Source organism: Rosa rugosa, chromosome 5 (assembly GCF_958449725.1).
Source record: "Rosa rugosa chromosome 5, drRosRugo1.1, whole genome shotgun sequence".
NCBI lineage: Eukaryota > Viridiplantae > Streptophyta > Magnoliopsida > Rosales > Rosaceae > Rosa > Rosa rugosa.
In genome coordinates this window covers 48,845,913-48,864,080 of record NC_084824.1, presented here as the reverse complement: position 1 = coordinate 48,864,080, position 18,168 = coordinate 48,845,913, and the positions used below count along the sequence as shown (strand labels likewise).

General features: G+C 41.4%; 3 protein-coding genes across 3 annotated transcripts; all 3 read left to right on the top strand.

The window, feature by feature from the left end:
* Positions 1 to 1,941: 1,941 nt before the first annotated feature.
* LOC133713083 (large ribosomal subunit protein eL14z) lies at positions 1,942 to 3,583 on the top strand. The gene is made up of 5 exons (XM_062139209.1): positions 1,942 to 2,089; positions 2,194 to 2,295; positions 2,871 to 3,000; positions 3,086 to 3,198; positions 3,379 to 3,583. Exons 1-5 carry the CDS (start codon positions 2,087 to 2,089, stop codon positions 3,433 to 3,435), a joined length of 405 nt encoding a protein of 134 aa, XP_061995193.1. The 5' UTR covers positions 1,942 to 2,086; the 3' UTR covers positions 3,436 to 3,583.
* A 118-nt stretch (positions 3,584 to 3,701) lies between these two features.
* LOC133713082 (uncharacterized) lies at positions 3,702 to 7,705 on the top strand. Its single transcript, XM_062139208.1, has 9 exons — positions 3,702 to 4,465; positions 4,567 to 4,709; positions 5,153 to 5,389; positions 5,602 to 5,728; positions 6,081 to 6,188; positions 6,270 to 6,372; positions 6,453 to 6,578; positions 6,753 to 6,946; positions 7,470 to 7,705. Exons 1-9 carry the CDS (start codon positions 4,413 to 4,415, stop codon positions 7,558 to 7,560), a joined length of 1,182 nt encoding a protein of 393 aa, XP_061995192.1. The 5' UTR covers positions 3,702 to 4,412; the 3' UTR covers positions 7,561 to 7,705.
* Positions 7,706 to 17,661: 9,956 nt separating this feature from the next.
* LOC133711803 (cell wall / vacuolar inhibitor of fructosidase 1-like) lies at positions 17,662 to 18,168 on the top strand. The gene has a single exon (XM_062137896.1). The coding sequence runs from the start codon at positions 17,662 to 17,664 to the stop codon at positions 18,166 to 18,168; it is 507 nt and encodes a 168-aa protein (XP_061993880.1).

Genomic DNA, 18,168 nt, shown 5'->3' with positions numbered 1-18,168 from the left:
AACTTATTTGCCTCTAAATAGTATTGAATCGAGAGTTTTGAAAACAAAATTTTTAGGGACAAAACAAATTTTTTCGTCTCTAATCATGTGTTTGGGAGATGAAAAATTGGTCCGTCCCGAAAAGATTTGTCTACATACGGGTTTTCTCTATTAGTGGGTAATCCAAGGATTTGAAGAGAGAAATATGAAAGGGTGAGTAGAATTAATGAAAACGGAATACTCTGATGACGGAGTATGACATACTTCAAACTTAATATATATATGGATTAAATACTGTTTAGTCCTTGAGCTTTTGACCATAAAACACTTCAGTCCCTGACCTTCTAATTTCACACGTTTAGTCCTTGTACTTCAAAATTTCAGACCAATAGGTCATTGTCGTCTAAAAGTTGCGGCGAAATGTCTGTTATGCCCTCAGTTCTTTTTTTAAAAATAAATTTATTCCTTTCTCTTTTTTTTATTTATTCTTTTTTCTTTATTTTATTCTTTTTTTTTTCAAACAGAAAGAAAGGAAGGAAAAAAAAATTAATTAATTAAAAAAAAAACTGAGGGCATAATAGACATTTCGCCGCTACTTTTAGACGGCAAGGACCTATTGGTTTGAAATTTTGAAGTACAGGGACTAAACGTGTGAAATTAGAAGGTCAGGGACTGAAGTGTTTTATGGTCAAAAGCTTAAGGACTAAACAGTATTTAGTCATATATATATATATATATATATATTTTTTTTTTTTTTATCAACCAAAATCCTATGCATACATATATAACATGTAGGAAAAAGACTAAAAACCCACTGTGGAGCTCCATAAAACCCGGAACCTCTTGGTCTAGGATTTGGCAAACTTCTGCTTGTCCAGCGACGGCTCGATGATCGGTCTGGGTTCGCCTTGCCGCTCTGGTTCGCTGCCGGACAGGTTTTGAATGCTATGTTGCTTAGGTAGTACTAGAGAGCGGTCCTTCGCTCAAGGTGCGGTCGGATGGCTGGGTTTTAAGCTTCGTGCGACGGCCTATGCGTAGTGGTGTGTGTTGTACAGGGATGACTGGTGTCGGCATGGACTCTGCTGATCAGCGGCGGCGATGGTCTGATGGTCCGAGTTGGTATGGTTATGAGGAGTTATGCGGCGGTGAAGTCTGTGGGATCTGGTAGCGGCTTGTTGGCAGGAGTGTTTGCACGGTGGTGTCTGTTGGATCTGACCGGCAAGGTTTGGGGCGTAGATCGATGGGAAAGGCAGCGCGGCTGGCTGCAGTGGAGGAGGGTGATAACGGATCATGTACGGTGGGCTGGAGTGTGGGCTTGGCCAGCTGTCCTGCTGGGCCTAGAGTTTTGGGCTTCTCTTTTTGAGCGGCTGGGCCTTTAACTTGGACTAGGGCTTTGGCCCTTAGTCCAACACTATGTTTTTAGCTTTTTGTCTAATTACAATAAATTTCCTTGTATTAGGAACCTAACGAGTGTAGTTTGGCTTGTCTATTCACTATGTTTTTTCATAACTTATAGGCTCGCTTTTAAGTGAGCGATAAGTTCAAATATAGTTTGTCTATCCTATGTACCACTGTGGCTCTTCCACGAATCCTTGTTATGGCCATTGTTATGTATTAGCGGGTGGGTATTGTCTTCTTGACATGCGCTATTATTAATGGAATTACCATTATTTCAAAAAAAAAAAAAAATGCATACATATATAACTTTCAATCAAGAAGTATATAACAACCTCACTAAACTCAAGCTAGAAACCGTGAAAAGAGTATCACACTCCATCAGACAAAACTCGATAACCTCCCTCACTCGTTCACTGTCAATGACTGTTGTGAGCTAATAAGACGTCTGTCGCCACCAATATAAAGCAAAAGGTAACTTTTGTAACGTCAGAAAATCTCAGAATATGACAATACCCCAAAGAAATTTATTTCGTATAAAAAAAAAGAAGAAGAAATTTTATTAAATATAAAAATTTCTGGGCCTTCCTGGGCTCTTTCATCTTACCACTGTGGCCAAGTCCGTAAAAAAACCCTAAATCCCAACTCCCACTCTCATTCTCTCTCATACCTTCCGCCTCCGAGCTCACAGACACGCCCCGCCGAGCCAAAAATGGTGAGCTTTCCCTCCGCCTCCTCTAAACGCCGTCGTTTACCTCCTCTCTCTCTCTAGTACTTTTCTCTGATCTGATTCCTGTTTGTTGTTTTTGTTTTGCGTAGCCTTTCAAGAGGTACGTTGAGATCGGAAGGGTGGCCCTCGTCAACTACGGCGAGGACTACGGCAAGCTCGTCGTCATCGTCGACGTCATCGACCAGAACAGAGTACTTCCTCTCTCTCCCTTCTCCCCTTTCTCCAAATTTCAAATTTTTTAGAATTCTTAAACTTTTGTGCTTTGCTTTGGTAAATTGTATGCATATGAATGTTCACTACGTATTTGGAAGTGGGTAACTGTTATTTATCAAGTTTCTAGTGAGTTTCGTTTTCGGAGCGAAATTGTGGTCAACACTTACAATGTTGCTCAAGGTGTTGCTCAAAAATTCATTTGTGTTAGTGTGAAATGAAAGTGGTGTTATTCTTCACACGATTGCAGAACTATGTTAATGCTAATAAACTGATCCAGCTGCTTAGTTTAGTTTAAACTGAACTGACCCAGCTGCTTAGTTTAGCTTTGTACTCTATCCTGGTTGAATAGTTGCAACTTGCTGTAGTCTGTGTTACATAGTTTTGAAGGTTATCTGGCATTTTGCATTTATGGAGCCTCAAAGCAGTGACTTACCTTGTTTTTATAATACAGCCGCACAATGTTGAGAGCGTGCATGCATTTTGTCACATGAATGTGTTTTCAGGGTTTTGAAATTTTGAGCCATTGGTGATTCTGTTTCATTTGCGTATGTAGGCTCTTGTGGATGCGCCTGATATGGTGAGGTCCCAAATGAATTTCAAGAGACTTTCTCTCACTGACATCAAGATTGACATCAAGAGGGTCCCTAAGAAGAAGGAACTGCTTGCTGCAATGGAGGCTGCTGGTAGGCTCAACAGAGGTTTAAATGATGATGTTGTTGTTTACATGTCATGGTTTCATTTTTTTGATGATTGTATCTGTGTTGGTAGATGTGAAGAAGAAGTGGGAAAGCAGCTCTTGGGGTAGGAAACTGATTGTTCAGAAGAGAAGGGCATCTCTTAATGATTTTGATCGATTCAAGCTCATGTTGGCTAAGATTAAGGTTGGTTCTATGCAATACCCAAATGCATACATTTTGAACTTTGAATTCCTTTCTGTAAATAAGTGTTATACAGTTTCTCTTTTAGCCATCTATTTGATGGTTTTTGAAATCATTTTCATGGTTGTCATCATTCTCTTCGTGTTGAACTCGCCCTAGCTAATAACTCTTTCTTATTTGCAGAGGGCTGGGCTGGTGAAGAACGAGCTTTCTAAGCTGAAGAAGGAGGTTGCAGCTTAAGCAATACTTCAGCCTTACAGTTTTGTCATGGATTTCCTTTTAAAACAGAACCTTGGATTATGTACCTCTGTTTTTGTTAAACCGATTTTAGATTTCAGAGAAATCGTTTCAATTTTTCGTATTGTTGATGAATGGGCACTTTCAGTTATTACCCTCGACTCCTTTTCGACTTTTGACTTGCTGTCTTCATGTGGAGTTTTAGTGTCTAGTATTTGATGCTTTCAATTGGTGCACGCTTTGAATAGGCAATTCTGCAGCCTTGAGGTCCACTAGTCATGATCTGAGCTGAATTTGGCTCATCTCGATGTGGTGTGGTTCAAACCACATTACAATTGGTTGTGCGGTTGTCGTATAGAATTAGATGCACCGGAAGCTGTATGGCTTCCCTGACTCATGATTAGAAATTCACTTGGACCGGTAGAATAGCTCTCAGCTTGTCTACCTTTCTGTGGACATACCTAAATTTTGATCGTTCTTGCCACACCCAATGCTCTTCACCACTATCTGCTGCCCTTGAAGGTTCATAGAAGTGCCAAGATTGCTCTCTTTGGCATAAAATCTGTGTTTGAATCATAGGATGTACCAAAGTGATTGGTCTCTCTTTGTCACATTTGTAAGGATTGCCCCTTACTCCATTGCACCTTTGATTTTGGTGTCGGACAATACTATGGCATATAGAATTAATACCTAATCTCATTAAAACGCATTAGATGCTTAAAAATTTGATGCTTGTCAATGAAAAAGGCAAAAGAAACCGATTTTCTTAAAGACTTCAACTTTCCAAAAACAAAAAGGAATAGGCACTCCAAGATAAGAAACCGCTTAACATAATCTCCCTCTTTCTAACCAAACCCTCTTATTTTGTTCCGTGTAGATCAAGTCCTCAAAAACCCTAACAAAGATTTTGGTCTTCTACGAAGTCTCTGTGATACCATCAAATCAAATTCGTAGTTCTTCACTTTGGGTTTAGTCTAAACATGGCTGAAGTTCAAGCTCTCGTCAATGAACTCGCCACCAAGCTCCGGAAACGGTGAGTTTTATGATTGTTCCAATGCAACATGCATGCATGTGTCTCTGTACAAATCAAACGGTGTGTCGTATTTAATGATCTTTGCCTGTTGGTGGCTGCAGGAAGGTGGAGGGTTCACGAGAGACTGCTCGGCTGACGGCGGAGTTGTTACGGACGGTAATATCCCAGCAGAGGGTGACTTCAGCCGCCCTTGTTGAGGTCGTCAGAGATGTTGGTCAGCAGCTTATTGCTGCTAACCCTGTTGGTATGTATGGTCTAATTGTAATTAGGAAGAGACTAGAAGGGTGTTTGGAATTTGATTGGAACAGAATGTGTTCATGAAAATACTAAGCTTTCAATGGACAAGGTGTTTTACACAACTTAGGTTACATGTAATCTCCATAATTTGAATTTGAGGGTTGCAAGAACCTGTTGAGGTTGCAGATGTTTACAATAGAAGGACCTGAATATGTCATGTTGATTATAATGTTGAGGTTACCTAGAATTGTTATTAGTCATGGGAATTTTGATCATCAAGTCCCGAGATGGTTCTAAGTCGTTTTCATTCAATTACTGATCGAGGACTAGGCTAGTGGAACCACATTTACTGATAGATGGGAGTCTGCTGTACTTCTATAGTTCTATGTATAGCTTTTAGTTTGTGGTGTATTTTTCTGTAATGAACATGCTGACTATGGGAAAATGCAGAGCTTGCTGTTGGGAACATTGTGAGGCGTGTTCTGCGCATCATTAGGGATGGGGATCTTTCACCGGAAGTTGGAGGATTGACTTTAGTCTCCCAGGGTGATGATGGAGATATTGTTGAGGAAGATGATAAACCATTTCTATTATCTGATGCTATTTCCCAAACAATTCTCCATCCACCTTCCTTGGTTGCACAGCTTGAAAGCAAACCCAACTTGGTTTGCCACTTTGAGGGAAAAGGCAAGTTATTTAAGAATGTTTCGTTCTTAAATAACAGCGTAACTGGATTCTTGTACATACAATAAACTACAAGAATCCAGTTACACTGTTATTTAAGACTGTTTCATTATTTTCATGCCTGCAACATTACTATGTTGTTATTAAAGAAAAACTTAAGTTTAATATGTAAGTATTATTCAAGAGTTGACATAAATTTTCCTAATTTGTAGCAGCAGATAAAACTCCGAGTAGCTGGCAATTTAAGCACCAGATCATTGAGGGAGTTAATGATCTCATTGAGGATATAAATACTTGCCATGAACTGATCGCAGACCAGGCATTGGAGCTTATACATCAAAAGTATAAACTCTTTACCCAAACTAGAAATTCAGCCATTGAGTTTCCTGCATATTGAAACATATCTCATGACACATTTTGTTTTTACTCATGTGGATTTGATTTCTGATATGTAGTATGCATTTGGTGATGTCGTTCTCTGGGTTAAAACCTTTTTGTTGTCGTAACTCATGAATATATGTTTCTGTTTTGATAGTCCATATTTTGAAAGGGTTATGCAGCAGTTGTGAATTGGAGATTTATGTTTCTTTAACTTGCGCAATAGTCTATGCACTAAGATAGACAATTGAAATTTGTGTATGAATTATTAATTTAATATTTAAATTATTAATTTAAAATTGTAACTGTTTTTCAGTGAGGTGATACTAACCTTAGGTCACTCGAGGACTGTCAAGAAGTTCCTCTATGCTGCAAAGGAGAAGAAAAGATCTTTCCAGGTCTATGTGGCCGAGGGTGCTCCTAAGTTTGTCCACCATCTGAATCTATTCTGTTGTTATTTATTCTTCTTCTATACATTTTTGTTGCTTACTGGGTGGTTTCTTAGGCATTTGGGGCATGTGCTTGCAAACGAGTTAACTGAAAAGCATTTGCAAACAACCGTCATTCCTGACTCTTCAGTGTTTGCCATGATTTCAAGAGTTAACATGGTAATTGTGGACTTTTGCATACTTGTTCTCTTAAATTTGATCAATGTGCAAGCTGCTTTAACTTGACAATTGACATGCAGGTCATAGTCGGGGTTCATGCTGTGATGGCCAATGGTGGGGTCATAGCCCCTGTTGGGATGAATATGGTTGCACTTGCTGCAAAAAGGCATGCTGTTCCATTTGTTGTGGTTGGTGGCACTCATAAGGTATTGCATAGGAAAACCGGAACAAATAAGACAATGGATGTTTGTTTAAATGCTCATGTTTGGATATATTAGGATTATGACTTTGCCCCATGATAAATTTACATTCTACTGGAAATGTATAGTTTCTTCCCCTATTTGAATATTGTTTTCTTAATCTTCCCTTGTTTGTTTCAGTTATGTCCACTGTTTCCTAACAATCCAGAGGTTTTGCTGAACGATATGAGATGTCCATCTGAGCTATTATCTTTTGGGGACTTCTCAGATTGCATGGATTTTAGTGTTGGCAGTGGATCTCCTCTTTTGCATGTTGTTAATCCTGCATTTGACTATGTGCCACCCGAGCTAGTCAGTCTTTTTGTTACTGAAATGTAAGACCTTTTTTCCTTCCTTCGTGCAGTTTTTATTCAAAGTTCCCATTCATACCGTGCTATTGTGTAAATTATTATATCATTCTTAGTCTTCAATATTTTCCATGTCAATTTTTTTCTTCTTCTTTCTATTAAGTAGTTTTCTTGGTTAAGTTTTACAAAAATAGCTCAACTATAACATTCCTGGATGTTTCACTATGGGATTCTTTCATGTATCCCATTTAAGTAGGTCACAAATGGAAGTGTCCGGCTAAGATGGGATGTCTGGAGACAATAGGTAGAAGGACATCCCAAGCAGTCATTCCCATTTCCTTCTTAAATTGGAAGAGATTTATGATAGTTCATATGAGTCGGTCACATTAGTTTAGTGAGAGGGGTATTCAAATTTGGGTGCTTTACACAATTGTTTCCATCATTTTTTAACTGATTTGATAACCAGTTGTACCCATTTTGTATAACATTTACTTTATGATCTCTTCCAGACTAATATATTGGTCCTCAATGTTTTTCATTTTCTTTGCAGAGGGGGTTATCATCCATCATACATCTATAGGCTCATTTCGGATTATTACTCTGCTGACGATATAGTTCTGCAACAAAAACCTGCTTCCTGAAATTGAATTCTCTAATTTCATGAAGGAGTTATTTCTGTACTTTTTCAAATTATTATGTAACATCAGAATATATAGTCATTGTAGTCTTTATATATATTCAAGTATCACAAAGGAAAACTATATTAGTTATTTTCTACCTTTTAGATAAAGTACAGATATTTGAACAAAAGAAAAGAGGAAGTTCCAAGTGGCAAGTGCAGCCAGCACATAAGCAAAACTGAACAAAAATGTAGTACTATACTTGTTAGATCGAGTCGAGATAGCACATTAGCACAAGCAAGAGCAGTAGCGACACAAGTAATCGTGTGCTTGAGATTTACACATTCAGATCAATGTCGGCTAATTTCACATTCTCACATGGCAATCCACTACCGCACATCTTGACAACGAGTTGCAGATGATCCCTTAATGTTCTTGGAGCTGACACTGCTGCTCTTAATCTTCTGTGGAATGCTTACGTTGCAAAGATTGTATAGGCAGTATCAATGTTGGTCTAGGATGATAGGTTTGAAATTGAATGCGAATGTTCTCGTAGGGGGAAAGCATTTGCTCATCTTTGCAATCCCCCTGCCATGTAGCTTAACCATCTATATTTTTCTCATCACTTTCTTGAATTGTTTTTCCCTTTTTTTGTCTCTGTTCCTTGCTTTTTCTTACTAACCTTTTAATTCAGTTTTCAGCTTGGTGTTTAATTTGGCTCCAGTTAAGTTTTGCGTCATCTTTTGAATGGTATGATGTAAGAACTCACAGGCAATTTGTATTATTGCTTTGGACGTATGGAATTGGTGGAGATATATAAGAGCATAGTACTATATCTTCTTTCGATTGCGAGCAGTACTACTACTACTACTATATATGTATGAGCTTAAACTTCATTATCTCTCATTGTAGGTATAAAAAAGTAATTTTTGGAGAGGGGAATGATTTTAATTTGGGTTGTATATCTCTCATTGTAGGTATTATTCAACTTGCACTGTTTTTGAAATTTGATTTGGGTTGTATATATCTCATGTACTTGATAAATTAGTGCTGCATTGTATTGCAGTCACTTTTGTTACTTCCCTCTGGCTTGGTTTGATATTTTTCTTTGCTTCCCAGCCCAGCAACAAAAATGTTGGGGCCTCTATCTCATGTATGTGCTAGCACTAGAGCTTGAAGAAAGGGAAAATACATCCACAACAGGGACTGAGGAGATCAAGGATCTCTTATAAACTGGAGGGAGAAGGAAACTTGATTGATTTTGGAGACTATGAGTCAAGAATGTTGTTGTAGTATAGTTGTAGGACAAGTTGGGAATACGCATAGTAAAGTGGCATCACAGATAAATATATTGGACCTAAATCTTAAAGGTTATTTGCCAGGCAAAGTCTTCGAGCTTATTAAATCGGAATGGTATATGTATTTATGCATCGTCTCTTTTTTGTCCGTTGTTACTGGTAGAAAGATAAAAAGTAAATGCATACTATCATTCTTGTTTTAGGGAATCGATATTTGAGAGATAAATTGATGTACTTTAATTGATAATAGGTGTCTCTTTATATAGAGGATTACAAGGCATAGAATCAGAGTTGTACAAGTAAAGGTAATCATACATTGATTGGATATCTCTAAGATTCTCCGAGATTATCTCTAATTCTAACCCTATTTCAACTAGAGCAAGTAACCTCGAGTTTGGGTCAGACACAAATTCTGGATTTACTTGAACACTCCCCCTTGTGTCGCCCAAACGTGGTGCTCCTCTCATTGCCTCATTAAAACCTTGCCAAGTAACAAAAACTCTGTGGGACAAAATAACCTCGGTCAAAGGGGAAAAAGAGCACAACCCACCCTTCACGTTTCGAGATCAACATGTAGACATCTCCTCCTGATGTCTACGATCATGGGAGTTTGGATAACTTCCGCAAGCCAGTGCTTGCAACATGTTTCTCAAACGTGGATTTGGGCAATGACTTAGTAAACAAGTCTGCCACATTGTCCTCAGATCGAACCTGGTTCACTATGATCTTGAGGAGCTTCTGTTGTTGCTGATTGTAGAAGAACTTGGGCGATATGTGCTTGGTATTGTCGCCTTTGACGTAGCCTTGTTTCATTTGTTCAATGCAAGCAGCATTATCCTCATAAATGCTGGTAGGCTCATCTGTGGTAGACTTCAGACCACAATTGCTTCGAACATGCCTAACTATGGATCTAAGCCATATACATTCATGAATTGCTTCGTGAAGAGCAATAATCTTTGCACGGTTCGAAGAAGTAGCGAATAGGGTCTGTTTAGTAGACCTCCAAGATATCACGGTCTTATCCATGGTGAATACATAAATAGCTTGGGAACGACCTTTGTGTGGGTCAGAGAGGTACCCAGCATCAACAAGACCTTCCAAAACACTTATGTCGTTTTGGGATAGGGAGAGAGAACGCAGACCACTGTTGGTGGCGTTCTTGACATATGATGGGTCCGAATCCATCGTCTCTCTGTAGGGATAGAACAAGCCCATATCAATTGTACCAATTAGGTATCAAAAGATATCTTTAACACCAATCTAATGGCGTCGTGTTGGCGCACAGCTATATCTAGCTAACAAGTTCACAGCAAAAGAGATGTCAGGCCTTGTGCATTGAGCTAAGTACAATAATGCGCCTATTGCACTTAGGTAGGGCACTTCTGCCTCTAGCACATCTTCGTCGTCATCTTTTGGATGGAATGGATCCTTCTTTGGATCAAGACTATAGACGACCATTGGGGTGCTTGAAGGCTTAACTTTATTAGTATTGAAACGCCTAAGCATCTTTTGGGTATAAGCTGATTGATGAATCAGAATACCATCTTCACGGTGCTCAAGTTCCAAACCGAGGCAAAACCGTGTTCTCCCAAGATATTTAATCTCAAACTCGGATTTCAAGTGTTCAGCGGTTTCCCTTAACTCTTTAAGGGTGCCAATTATGTTCATGTCATCGACATACACCACTACTATTGCAAATCCGGAACTTGTTCTTTTTATGAACACACATGGGCATACTTCATTATTAACATATCCCTTCCCAATCAAATAGTCACTTAGACGGTTATACCATATCCATCCTGATTGTTTTAATCCATATAGTGAGCGTTTCAACTTTATTGCAAACACGCTCCGTGGTTTAGAGCCACTTGACTTGGGTAATTGAAGTCCATGTGGAACCTTCATGTATATCTCTGTATCTAGATCCCCATATAGATACGCAGTAACCACATCCATAAGCTGCATGTTCAGTTTTTCAGAAATTACCAAACTGACAAGGTAGCGGAACATAATAACGTTCATTACGGGAGAATAGGTCTTCTCGTAGTCGATTCCATGGCGTTGTGAGAAGCCTTACTCCACAACGCGAACTTTGTACCTTACAATCTCGTTTCTCCCATTACTCTTTCTAATGAATACCTATTGGGCGGTATTGGCACAACTGGCCCGAATACCTTTCTCTTCGCTAGAGAATCAAGTTCTGCCTGGATCGCTTCTTTCCATTTTGGCCAATCAACTCTACGTTGGTATTCATCAATGGAGCGTGGTTCGATATCATCGGTTTCAATAATCTCACGCGCTACAGAATACGCGAATACATCATCAATGGTGATGGAGTTTCTTTCCCACATCCCATGTACACTAGTGTAATTTACAGAGATCTCTACGTTCTCAGGGATAGGTTCTGACATTAAGGCATCCCCCAATGATGTCTCTTAGACATAACCATAATCCGGAACATTCTCATGGGACGGATTTTGAGTATCGATGATCAAAGGATTTATTTGTGCCTCATTCACTCTCTTTCTAGGGCGAGAATCCTTCGAACCAACTGGTCTACCGCGCTTTCTCGCTGGACCTGCGGCCATAGATGCCACATCACCGCCAATATGGGCAGTGGCGCCATCTCCTGGTACCTCAGGAGCGGCGTTACGTCCAGTATTTGGGACGTCAATCCTTGCAGGCACATTTGCAGCAGCTATATGTGATCTCGTCACTTTGGCAACAACAGAAAATGCATCAGGAAGAGTGTCTGCTACGTTCTAGAGCTCGATTATTCTTCGCACTTCAAGTTAGGACTGTGCGGTATGGGGATCAAGATGAGACATAGTGGGGATAGACCACGACAATTCTTGTCGTTCCTGTGGAATATTCATGTTCTTAACTCCCCCTAATGATGGGAAGACTGTCTCATCAAACTATCAAAGTGACAATCTGCAAATCTAGCGGTAAAGAGATCACCTGTCAAGGATTCCAGGTAGCGGTAAAGAGATCACCTATCAAAGTGACAATCCGCCCAATTCCAGAACGCCCAGAGCCACCGATTATGCATTAGTCGAGGCGGAGAGTCACCACCCAGCGCCGCCTAGGCGGCCGAGTTTTAGAACACTGCATCAAAGTGACAATCCGCAAATCTAGCGGTAAAGAGATCACCTGTCAAGGGTTCCAGGTAGCGGACGATTGTTGGAGCCTCATATCCAACATATACGCCCATTCGTCCCTGTGGACCCATCTTAGTACGCTGTAGCGACCTAATAGGCACATAAATGGCACACCCAAATATGCGTAAGTGCGAGATATCAGGCTCGTACCCAGTCACTAGCTGTAACGCAGAATAAGGCTGGGTGGCAGTGGGTCGTAGATGAATTAGCGTCGCTGCGTGCAATATTGTATATCCCTAAGTGGAAACAGGGAGATTGGTGCGCATAACCAATGTCCGTGCTATCATTTGTAGTCGTTTGATAGCGGCTTCTGCGAGACCATTTTGGGTATGAACATGGGGAACTGGATGCTCTACATCAATCCCCAGTGACATGCAATAGTCATCGAACGTTTTCGATGTAAACTCCCCAACATTATCAAGTCGAATTGACTTAATAGGATGGTCCGGGTAGTGAGCCCATAGACGGATAATATGGGCTAGGAGTTTAGCATATACAACATTTCGAGTGGACAACAGCGCGACATGTGACCAGCGTGTCGACGCATCAACCAATACCATAAAGTATTTAAAAGGTCCGCAAAATGATTGAATTGGTCCACAGATATCCCCTTGGATTCTCTATAAGAACGGAATGAGTATTTTTGGATCCTTTGCGTAGGACGGTCTCGGTCCTAATTTTCCTAAGGAACAGGCTTTGCAACCAATGAGGATTTTGGTTGGGCCTGAGCGTCAGAAGCGCTATTTGAAGCAAAATTTGTGACTACATCACCCATCATGGCGTTAGAACCATGGGAAGTGGCATCCATGGCGCCATGGCCATGAGGATTAACATCCATGGCATCATGGCCATGGGTGACGCCATCTATGGCATTGTCAAGGGGGACAGAGGTGGCCCTAGGGCGGTGGTGGACAGCTGCAGTGCCAGAAGCGGCTGCAGCGGCGGTCACACTAAGTCCGGGAATCAATCTTGGATTCCTGCTTCGTTTCGCTCGAAAGAATGGATGTCCGTGTGAAGTCTTTAGTATACGGATCATCATATCTCGACCAGGATGTCCTAGTCGGTCATGCCAAAGCCAATATGTGTCAGAATCCAAGAGATCTTCTCTTATCATATTATTGGATTCAATGGGTCGAATTGTAGTGACATAAAGTCCACTAGATTGACACATAAACTTTTCTAAGATGTGCTTTCGTCCGCAATCATTAGAGGTAATGCAAAGGAACTCTTTTTCGTTCTCAGTATACGTTTCCGCATGAAATCCGTTGGCTCTGATATCTTTAAAGCTCAATAAGGTTCGATTTGCCTTAGGAGCGTAGAGAGCTTCTGCGACATTAATCAAGGTGCCATTTGGTAATATATAGGAATTGGGCAATTCCATGTCCTTGAACTAAACCTGATGGCCCAGCCATCGTAGTCACAGAGGAATATGTATGCAACATCTCCAAGAATAATTGCCTATGGCGGAGAATGGTGTGTGTTGTCGCACTATCCGCAAGACATTGCAGTTGTCCAGAATCCATTCCTAAAAGAAAAGGCTCGTAATTAAAAAGGAGTCATAATAAAAAGAGCTCAAGTTTTATTAATAAGCCAAACGGAATTACATCATTGTCCCTTGAGCCAAAGAAAATCTAATCCAATAAACTAGCTAATGTAAAACAATGGCATTCGTCTAACTTCTTTCGGTAACTCCAAAACAAATGTGACCAGGTGAGTAAACTAGCTAATGCAAAACAATGTCATTCGTCTAACTTCTTTCAGTAACTCCAAAACAAATGTGACCAGGTGAGTAAAGGGATGTCGGTGGAGCAAGGCTCGCTTAAGTACCACTTATCTCAAAACCTTCCTAGACATCACACTTACTTTGGATGAGCCTACTTTGAAGAAAGGCTAGACCATTGGCATCTACTACAAAAATAATATGATAATTGCCTACATCTCTTAGAAAATAAAATGACTTAATCAAAATAGCCAGTCTCTTGGCCCTTGAAGTCTTCCACCCTAAGAGCGAGATCGTTATCTTAATCTTCTTGCTCCATGTAATGTGCTTCCCTTGCTTCACGATACACCTTGTATGCGTCTGCAACATTCTGGGATACTCTACATGCTTTGGCCCAATGTTCGGAAACTCTACATCGAAGACAAGCATATTATGGTCAGGCTCCCTTGATCGAGACGCTTTAGGGGCGTGTTGAGGACGGCTTCTTTCCTTAGTGGCATCACCACCATAGCAGGAGGCTTGGTCTCTCTCTCTCTCTTCACACGTTGACCTCCACGGTTTCGTGTACGCCTATCTTGGCGGTTTCCTTCCTCTTTGGGGCTAAAATATGGACCAGAACGTCCAGAATTATCCCTACTCTTAGGGTTTCGCTCCTTGCGTCCTCCCTTGGGGGCACGACTATAATTAGACTCTGTAATAGACTTGGTTCCCATGGGTCTAGAGTTATAGTTCTTCACAAGGATATTGTCGTGCTTCTCAGCTACGTTCTTGGCCCCAATAAGCTTATGAAACCTTGTGACGCGTCCTGCATTTACATAAATTCGATAATTCTTTGCAATCATCAGTGCAGAGAAGGGGAAGGTAGAGAGAGTCTTCTCGATCAACATCATATCAGTGATGGTCTTGCCATAGAACTCCATCAAAGACTTGATACGAAGGGCTTCCGAATTGTAGTCAAGTACGGACTTGAAGTCACAGAAGCGGAGGCTATGCCATCTCACTTCTAAATCTGGAAGCAGGGAGTCACGAACGTTGCCAAAACACTGCTCGAGTTCTACCCATAGCTTTCTAGGGTCTTCCTCATTCAGGTACTCATTCTAGAGCATGTCATTCATGTGCCATTGTCATGAGAATTATGGCTTTAGCTTCATTGGCCTCTCTCGTAGCTTTATTCGCTTCATAAGCGGCAGCTTGTTGAGGAGTAAGCACGTTCTGACTTGGCTCTTGGATCGTATCTAGGATCCCATCAGCCTTAAGATGCTGGCGCACATCACGGACCCACTTATGGTATCCTGCTCTTGTTGTCTCCAGTGGAACAAAGTTCAACTTGTTCAGGTTACTTATCCTAAAAAATAACAAAAGATTAGGGTTAGTTTTGGAGCGAAAAAGGCTACCACGAAAACAATAAAAAATTCTGAGCGTAGTCGCTTCCAAGAAATTAAGAATTTCTGAGCGTAGTTGCTTCCAAGAAATCCAATTCCAAGAGGTATTGGATTAGATCGAAACAATGATGTATTTGTGGTTGATCATAACTTCTTAACAAACTCTAAGTTTGGAGGACTCTACAAGCTCCAAGCTTGGAGTGAGCACGAACCCCCACAGTTCGGCTTTTTGGTCTCCCCTATGAAGAAGAAAGGGGGGGGGGGTAGAAGAAGGGAGATTGCAAGTCCCTGAGAAAAAAAAAATTTGAATAAAAACTCAAAAAACGGGAACTTTTAGTAAAAAATTCCTTGAAAAGTGTAGAAAATTGCCGGAAAAGTCGCCGGAAACTGATGGTCGGCGGTGGCTGCAGGCGAGGCTGGGGGGTTGGCGAGGCTGCTGCAGGGCTTGTGCGAGGGGTAGGCGAGGGCTTGCGGGGCTGGTGCACAAGCTGTCGGTAGGTCTCTGCAGGCGCTTGCGGGGCTGTCGGCAGGTCTCGGTAGAGTCTCTGCAGCTTCTCGGTAGCTTCTCGGCAGGACTCGACAGGGGCTGGTGAGGATAGCGGTTCCAGTTCAGTCACTTCTAACGGCCGGTTCAGGGCGATTCCAGCCAGTTCTGGGGGTGGCGCCGCCAGTTTTGGGCTCCTGGAATCTGGGGCTTCAATATATGCGGCGGTGGTAGCTAGGGTTTGAAGGCTACGATTTTAGGATTTCAGGGTTAGGACTTCGTGCTGATAATGTGTTTTAGGGAATCGATATTTGAGAGAGAAATTGTTGTACTTTCATTGATAATAGGAGCCTCTTTATATGGAGGATTACAAGGCATAGAATCAGAGTTGTACATCAGTCAACTAATTTTTAATGTTTTTTTTTTTTTTTTGACTTTGTCAAGGGGAACCCAAAGGCTTCCTAGGCCCAAGATAAACCCCTTCGGCGCATATGAAATGCTCCAACTGTGCATTGCAGCACAGTGCCTGACCACTGTGACAACTTCGGGGTTCGAACCTAGGTTGGAGAGCACACCCAACTAGGGAATAACCACTAGGCCACTTGCAGTGGTTATTTTTAATGTTAGAGATATACACATAACTCATAAATAAGGTTGTATCCGTTTGGGATCCGCGGAAGTCAACTTTTTAATAAACTCTCTAGCAAAGCCCTAGGGTTTTGAGTAGTGTGCGGTGGCGGCAGCGGAAAATTTCCGGTTGTCGTTTGTTGTTAGTACCGACGAGGTGCCTCGTCGTGGTTGGGAAACCTTGGGCGTCTTGCTTCACAGTGGTTTGGTGGCGCCTGACGATCGAATCGCCTCCGATTTGAAGATAAATTAGATCGGCGTCGGCCTGATAGCGGAAGATTGGTGCGTCTCGGCTGGCGGTGTCGAGGAGAGTATAGTAGTTTGGGGAGCCGGAGATTGTTTCTGCTGGTGCTTGATCGATTCAGCGTCGGGATCGACGGTTGAATTCGGTTTTCTCCCGATTTGTTTTGCGATCGAGTGGTGCCGCTTCTGATCGAAGAACTGGTTTTGATTGGAAGGGGAATGGATACAAGGATGACTGTCTGGGTTGGACGTCCACCGGACGGGGCGGCGGCAGGCTGGCAACAGGGGAGTAGAGCTCTGGCCAGTGGTTTTGTCTGGGGTTGGGCCTCTGGGTCTGGGCCTGGACGATGTGGCCGGGCTTCACCTCTTTTGGGCCCAGTTTAAATATTCTCTTCAGAGTTGGGCCAGGTTGGAGGGTGCCTTGACACCCTCATTCATTACCTAGTGCTTGGGCTAGCCTAGCTCGAGAGATGGACCTCCTTGGGCGATGTTGGGCCTTTATGGTCTCTAAAGTGCCAGTCATAACTTAGATCATGGTTCTCCGGAATTGGTAATTATCTCGAGTTGGACTGGAGAAAGTGGCTTATAGATGAGGAATTGGATCCTATTTGTTTGCTGGGAAGTAGCTTTCTATTTCGTACCACAATTGCGTGATTGGCGGATGGTTAGCTAGAAGATGATTTTGCCTCAGAAGACACGGAGTTGTTCTTTGTTTATGAGTCCGCTTTAACAGTGGGCTCCATTTGACTTGTAATGAGTTTGCAGTACTTAGATAGGAGTTTGGTTGTTACCCAGCCATTTTTCTGTCTTGTAAGGGTATGTAGACTCTGGCTTTTTGGTTGGTCATCTATGATATGAACCTTCTATTCAAAAAAAAAAAAAAAGGTTGTATCCGTTTGGTACGTTACAAGGGAAAAGAAGGAAGCCCATTTAATTGTGCTTGATTTATTAGCATTTTAAGAAGAAACTAATAAATTGATGTTTTCCTTATGCATGTTATCTCGGTCAAAATTAACGGTGCAGTAATTCAACCAATATTTGATATCTCCATAAAAACACATAAAATCTTGAATGCCCTATATGGCTATATATATGGAGAGGGATTCATATATACCACAAATAAGCAAATATACAAAACATTCAGTCCTCCATTTCATCATCAACTTCTACATAAGCATCCACCAATTCTCAATCCTTCGTCCTAAAAATGAAGAGTTTGATGTGTTTAGCGGGAGTACTCATACTTTTCGTTCAAACTGCAGTTTTGCCAACCGAAGCCAATATCGTTGGCAAAACATGTAGTAGAACACCAAACCCTTCGGTCTGTCTCTCGTCTCTTAAATCCGACCCTCGGAGCGCCCAAGCAGACATTTATGGCTTAGCTGTCATAATGATCGATGTGGTGAAGGCAAAGTCCACAGCGACTCTAAACAAAATCAACCAATTGCTCAAGAAAAGCCCCGGAGATAAATCCTTGAAAGATTGCGCTGAAAGTTACAAGGCAATTGTAGAGTATTTCCCAACAGTCTATCAGGCAATCAAGTTGGGAAGAGCTATGTTTGCATTGGAAGGTATGAATAATGCTGTGATTGGGGCTAATACATGCGAACAAAATTTTCCAGGCAGTAGGTCTGATCATCCTCTGACAAAATTTAACAAAGATGTGGCAGATGTTGCTAGTGTGGCTGCAGCAATTATTGATGAATTTCCTTGA

What these genes read in the sequence shown, in the direction of transcription:
- LOC133713082 (XM_062139208.1), top strand. Translation starts at nt 4,413, where the DNA reads ATGGCTGAAGTTCAAGCTCTCGTCAATGAACTCGCCACCAAGCTCCGG. An exon ending in TATTGCTGCTAACCCTGTTG is followed by an intron (nt 4,710 to 5,152) that starts GTATGTATGGTC and finishes GGGAAAATGCAG; the next exon opens with AGCTTGCTGTTGGGAACATT. An exon ending in TTGCCACTTTGAGGGAAAAG is followed by an intron (nt 5,390 to 5,601) that starts GCAAGTTATTTA and finishes AATTTGTAGCAG; the next exon opens with CAGATAAAACTCCGAGTAGC.
- LOC133713083 (XM_062139209.1), top strand. An exon ending in ACGTCATCGACCAGAACAGA is followed by an intron (nt 2,296 to 2,870) that starts GTACTTCCTCTC and finishes TTGCGTATGTAG; the next exon opens with GCTCTTGTGGATGCGCCTGA. An exon ending in TGCTGCAATGGAGGCTGCTG is followed by an intron (nt 3,001 to 3,085) that starts GTAGGCTCAACA and finishes CTGTGTTGGTAG; the next exon opens with ATGTGAAGAAGAAGTGGGAA.
- LOC133711803 (XM_062137896.1), top strand. Translation starts at nt 17,662, where the DNA reads ATGAAGAGTTTGATGTGTTTAGCGGGAGTACTCATACTTTTCGTTCAA.